This window comes from Gigantopelta aegis, chromosome 7 (assembly GCF_016097555.1).
Source record: "Gigantopelta aegis isolate Gae_Host chromosome 7, Gae_host_genome, whole genome shotgun sequence".
Taxonomy (NCBI): Eukaryota; Metazoa; Mollusca; class Gastropoda; order Neomphalida; family Peltospiridae; genus Gigantopelta; species Gigantopelta aegis.
Window position 1 is genome coordinate 47279720 of NC_054705.1, and position 6000 is coordinate 47285719.

At 42.4% G+C, this 6000-nt stretch overlaps 1 protein-coding gene across 2 annotated transcripts in view; it reads left to right on the forward strand.

The window, feature by feature from the left end:
• LOC121377204 overlaps window positions 1-2856 on the forward strand; it is a 61320-nt gene extending 58464 nt beyond the window's left edge. The window contains exons 5-6 of one of the 2 annotated variants that reach the window (XM_041505111.1): window positions 896-950; window positions 2480-2856. In XM_041505111.1, the coding sequence (XP_041361045.1) occupies window positions 896-950; window positions 2480-2525 (101 nt within the window). In that variant the 3' untranslated portion in view covers window positions 2526-2856. The remainder of the gene's footprint in view (window positions 1-895; window positions 951-2479) is intronic. The other variant, XM_041505112.1, reaches the window with a different exon arrangement.
• The last annotated feature ends 3144 nt before the right edge of the window (window positions 2857-6000 follow it).

Sequence of the window (6000 nt, forward strand, 5' to 3'; positions counted from 1 at the left end):
TGTAACTGATAATGTCAACCATAATGTGAAGCTTAAGTCCATTATAGCTTCAAGTGAAACCCCTCTTAACTGGACACCATCCGGTTTTAAGAGGTATCCAGTTTAGAGAGGTTAATTGGTGGACTGATTTTTAAAAATGGACCATGGAAAAGGTTCGGTTTGGGGGGAATTCTGGTTTGCAGAGGGTCCGGTTTTGAGAGGTTTCACTGTATATGTGACGTGGTGATTTTGTAAAACTGGAAATGAAGTTAAATGCAATTGACGCCATGTTTTATATCCTTACATAAAACTAAAGTCGAGCATGGCATTTTTTTTTTTTCTGAACGCTGGGTTAACTTTCAATATAAAGTGTCTTTAGAAAGAGAGAGGGGGGGGGGGGGGGGGGGATTCGTCACGAGTATTTTTAATATGGAAAATATAAACCGAGTGTATGTTAATCGGTATTTGTCAAGACTCTGCGAAGACAAATACCGATTAACTAGACGAGGTTGATAATTTACATATTAAAAAACACGAGTAGCGAATTCTTTTTATCCTATAACACTTCTAAAATAACAATTTAATTAATTTTTTAATAAATCACAGTACTAAAGTCGCCACCATCGATTATATGACGTCATGACGATTAGCAGAGATTATTTTGATGTCACGCATTTTAAATAAATCTTTAAACACGTTACGCTCAAGTACACGGGTCTTGATGGCTAGTATGCAAATAACCCATCCACGACAACACATTACCTCGATACCTTGCAAATTTGCATACCATTATTAACCGGGTTAATAAAGTAAATTATCACTTGAGTTTATGACATGGATTTGATGGGTAAATTATAGGATAAATATATATATTGTACAATGAAGATACATGTACATACATATGTTTGTGTTGCAGGGGCCTGTGTCCATGTAGGATCAACTTCTGTGCTTATCATCTGGACAACTGCCATGTGAGAACAGATTATTTTGTGTTGTTTAAAATGCCACCTTTTACAGTGTGCGCAGTTTATGGTCGCTCGGTCAGCCGAGGCATGTCAAAAGAACGTCCCCCAAGTCAAAACCAAAACGTCTAAGATGCCTTAGGGCATTCTCGTTGTATGCAGATTTTAAACAAAGCCATATCATTCTGAAACAGATGTCGTTCCAGAGGGTTACTGCGTCCAGAGACTCCTGTGTTCAGGGACTCCGGGGTGCAGCACATTCATAATGTTTTAATGTTGACATTTAGAGGCTACGTCTACTAAATGCCATGTATCACTCACTAAAATGATGGCTGATGGTATTCCATATTTGGAACATGGTGAAACTCTCCCAAGATTTTTTCGTTTTAGATGAAGTGACAGACTTGACAACTGTGCTGTGAGTTCTCATAAAGGGTGCCACTGGTGGGTAGGATATTATCAACTTTCGTTTTAGACGAAGTGACAGACTTGATAGCTGTGCTGGGAGTTCTCATAAAGGGTGCCACTGGTGGGTAGGATATTATCAAGTTTCGTTTTAGACGAAGTGACAGACTTGACAACTGTGCTGGGAGTTCTCATAAAGGTGCCACTGGTGGGCAGGATATTATAAACTTTCGTTTTAGATGAAGTAACAGACTTGACAACTGTGCTGGAAGTTCTCATAAAGGGTGCCACTGGTGGGTAGGATATTATCAACTTTCGTTTTAGATGAAGTTACAAACTTAACTGTGCTGGGAGTTCTAATAAAGGGTGCCACTGGTGGGTAGGATATTATCAACTTTCGTTTTAGATGAAGTGACAAACTTAACTGTGCTGGGAGTTCTAATAAAGGGTGCCACTGGTGGGTAGGATATTATCAACTTTCGTTTTAAATGAAGTGACAGACTTGACAACTGTGCTGTGAGTTCTCATAAAGGGTGCCACTGGTGGGTAGGATATTATCAACTTTCGTTTTAGATGAAGTGACAAACTTAACAACTGTGCTGGGAGTTCTTATAAAGGGTGCCACTAGTGGGTAGGATATTATCAACTTTTGCGAACACCTGATATGATCAGTGTTGAAAGTGATTTGTGAGCTCTGTTTTCATTTGGTAACCTAGTCTAGGAGTGGTAGTAACATGACGTGATATAGGAATCATATATTGTCCAGTATAGTCCTGTGTAATGGCTGACATTCTATAGATGACACACTAGACAGACATTCAGAGAATCCACTACTGTTTTGTCAAATGCCCATTCTACTCTGCATTGTGTAGATATACGGGTTTGATCGTTGATGCTAGTTTTGTCTTTAAGATTTCTGTTACGCAACAAAACCAAAACTGGGTCCAAGCTTATAAAAACTTTAGATTCTAGACTTGAATCTCTATTAACGTCACACAAATACAGTCTGCATGGTATTGTCATGTCATTAAGATCTCAGACTATATTGCAGCCTCGAGTCCAGACTTTGAACGTTTTATAAGCATGGGACCTGAAGTTGTATTTATAACTTATTTTAATATCTGTATTTACAGACTGACTGCAAACCTACAGACCACTACCTACATGTTCTTCACCTAACTGAGCTCTGAAGACAGTGTTCACTGGATCATATAAAAACTGCAGATTACTACTTCATGTATTTCAACTAACTTAGCTCTGAAAATTGTTCAGTGAATCAGATCATAAAAACTGCAGATCACTACTTAATGTGTTTCAACTAACCCAGCTCTGAAGAAAGTGTTCACTGGATCATATTATAAAAACTGCAGATTACTACTTAATGGATTTTAACTAACTCAGCTCCAAACACAGTGTTGCTTGCACCATGTTATTGGCCAAAGCATGTTTATAGTTTGTTGAAAGATGAGTGCATACATGCTTGAGTGATTGAGATAAAGATGTAAATGTACATAGATTTGTTCAACTAATTCAGGTTTATGGGCGTTGCTCTGAGTGGGAGTAAGACAGAACTGAGGGAGGACGATTGGGTGAGAAATTAAGGGATGGAGAGGGGCGAGAGAGAGAGAGAGAGAGAGAGAGAGAGGGGGGGGAGAGAGAGAGAGAGAGAGGAGGGAGGGAGGGAGAATTAGTGATATGCAGATAGATAAAGATGCAGACAGAGGGAGAAACAGAAAAACCCCTACCTAATATGGAGAGAGAGAGAGAGAGAGAGAGAGAGAGAGAGAGAGATCGGACAAACAGACAGACGGAGTCAGAGAGACAGACAGAGAGAGAGGCGAGATAAATAGAGAGAGAGCGACAGAGATAGAGGGAGGAGATATGGATGGACAGAGGTGGAGTAGAGACATATACACTTAGAGAGATAGGGAGTGAGAGAGCATGAAGGAGAAAGAGATGAGCGTACTATCCCAGACCCCACTCCCTCACGAAAATAAAAGAATATAAACAAACCCCTGATACATGTAGCTGGAAGAAAGAAAGAAGCTTGTTTTGTTTAACGACACCACTAGAGCACATTGATTTAGTAATCATCGGCTATTGGATGTCAAACATGGTCATTATTTGACACAGCCATAGAGAGGAAATCCGCTACATTTTTCATTAGTAACAAGGGATCTTTTTATATGCACAATCCCACAGACAGGATAGCACATACCACGGCCTTTGATATACCAGTCGTGGTCCACTGGCTGGAAGGAGAAATAGCTCAATAGGCCCACCGATGGGGATCGATCCCAAACCAACGCTTTACCACTGGGAAAGAAAGAAAGAAATGTTTCATTTAACGACGCACTCAACACATTTTATTTACGGTTATATGGCGTCAGACATATGATTAATGACCACACAGATTTTGAGAGGAAACCCGCTGTCGCCACTTCATGGGCTATTCTTTCCGATTAGCAGCAAGGGATCTTTTACTTGCACTTCCCACAGGCAGGATAGCACAAACCATGTCCTTTGTTGAACCAGTTATGGACCACTGGTCGGTGCAAATGGTTTACATCTACCCATTGAGCCTTGCGGAGCACTCACTCAAGGTTTCGAGTCGGTATCTGGATTAAAAAACCCATGCCTCGACTGGGATCCGAACCCAGTACCTACCAGCCTGTAGACCGATGGCCTAACCACGACGCCACCGAGGCCGATCTTTACCACTGGGATACGTCCAGCCCGTCGTGTAGCTGGAGACGTTTCTTTGTAATCCGTCAAAGCAAGACAGGAGTGTAATACTCTCCATGTGAGACGGGGATTAAACTGCTAACCCAGGCTCTTTGTAATCCGTCAAAGCAAAACAGGAGTGAAATACTCTCCTTGTGAGACGGGGATTAAACCGCTAACCCAGGCTCTTTGTAATCCGTCAAAGCAAGACAGGAGTGAAATACTCTCCGTGTGAGACGGGGATTAAACTGCTAACCCAGGCTCTTTGTAATGCGTCAAAGCAAGACAGGAGTGAAATACTCTCCATGTGAGACGGGGATTAAACCGCTAACCCAGGCTCTTTGTAATACGTCAAAGCAAGACAGGAGTGAACTACTCTCCATGTGAGACGGGGATTAAACCGCTAACCCAGGCTCTTTGTAATACGTCAAAGCAAGACAGGAGTGAAATACTCTCCGTGTGAGACAGGGATTAAACCGCTAACCGAGGCTCTTTGTAATCCATGAAAGCAAGACAGCAGTGAAATACTCTCCGTGTGAGACGGGGATTAAACCGCTAACCCAGGCTCTTTGTAATCCATTAAAGCAAGACAGCAGTGACATACTCTCCGTGTGAGACGGGGATTAAACCGCTAACCCAGGCTCTTTGTAATGCGTCAAAGCAAGACAGCAGTGACATACTCTCCGTGTGAGACGGGGATTAAACCGCTAACCCAGGCTCTTTGTAATGCGTCAAAGCAAGACAGCAGTGACATACTCTCCGTGTGAGACGGAGATTAAACCGCTAACCCAGGCTCTTTGTAATCCGTCAAAGCAAGACAGGAGTGAAATACTCTCCGTGTGAGACGGGGATTAAACCGCTAACCCAGGCTCTTTGTAATCCGTCAAAGCAAGACAGGAGTGAAATACTATCCGTGTGAGACGGGGATTAAACCGCTAACCCAGGCTCTTTGTAATCCGTCAAAGCAAGACAGCAGTGACATACTCTCCGTGTGAGACGGGGATTAAACCGCTAACCCAGGCTCTTTGTAATGCGTCAAAGCAAGACAGCAGTGACATACTCTCCGTGTGAGACGGGGATTAAACCGCTAACCCAGGCTCTTTGTAATGCGTCAAAGCAAGACAGCAGTGACATACTCTCCGTGTGAAACAGAGATTAAACCGCTAACCCAGGCTGTTTGTAATGCGTGAAATCAAGACAGGAGTGAAATACTCTTCGTGTGAGACGGGGATTAAACCGCTAACCCAGGCTCTATGTAATCCGTCAAAGCAAGACAGGAGTCAAATACTCTCCGTGTGAGACGGGGATTAAACCGCTAACCCAGGTTCTTTGTAATCCATCAAAGCAAGACAGGAGTGAAATACTCTCCGTGTGAGACGGGGATTAAACTGCTAACCCAGGCTCTTTGTAATCCGTCAAAGCAAGACAGGAGTGAAATACTCTCCGTGTGAGACGTGGATTAAACCGCTAACCCAGGCTCTTTGTAATGCGTCAAAGCAAGCAGGAGTGAAATACTCTCCATGTGAGACGTGGATTAAACCGCTAACCCAGGCTCTTTGTAATGCGTTAAAGCAAGCAGGAGTGAAATACTCTCCGTGTGAGACAGAGATTAAACCGCTAACCCAGCCTCTTTGTTCCAGATCAGAATGCATTCATATATTAAATCAGTCTTTGATATCAATAACATGACTATGAAAATCAGAAGGTAAAGACATACTCTCTGGGAGATCACTATTATTAGTGTAGTGGCAGAGACCGAAAAATATGAGTCCACCCCTACCGGAGGTATAACAAGCTAAAACTGGTCTCATTTGAACCGTATGGCTGCCTAGTTTCCGAAAACTGAGGTTGTAGTTGTTGAAATTCTGCACAACATGGTGAATTAACCCTTTGAGTGCTGGAACATGAGAAAAAACGGCAATTTTTTATA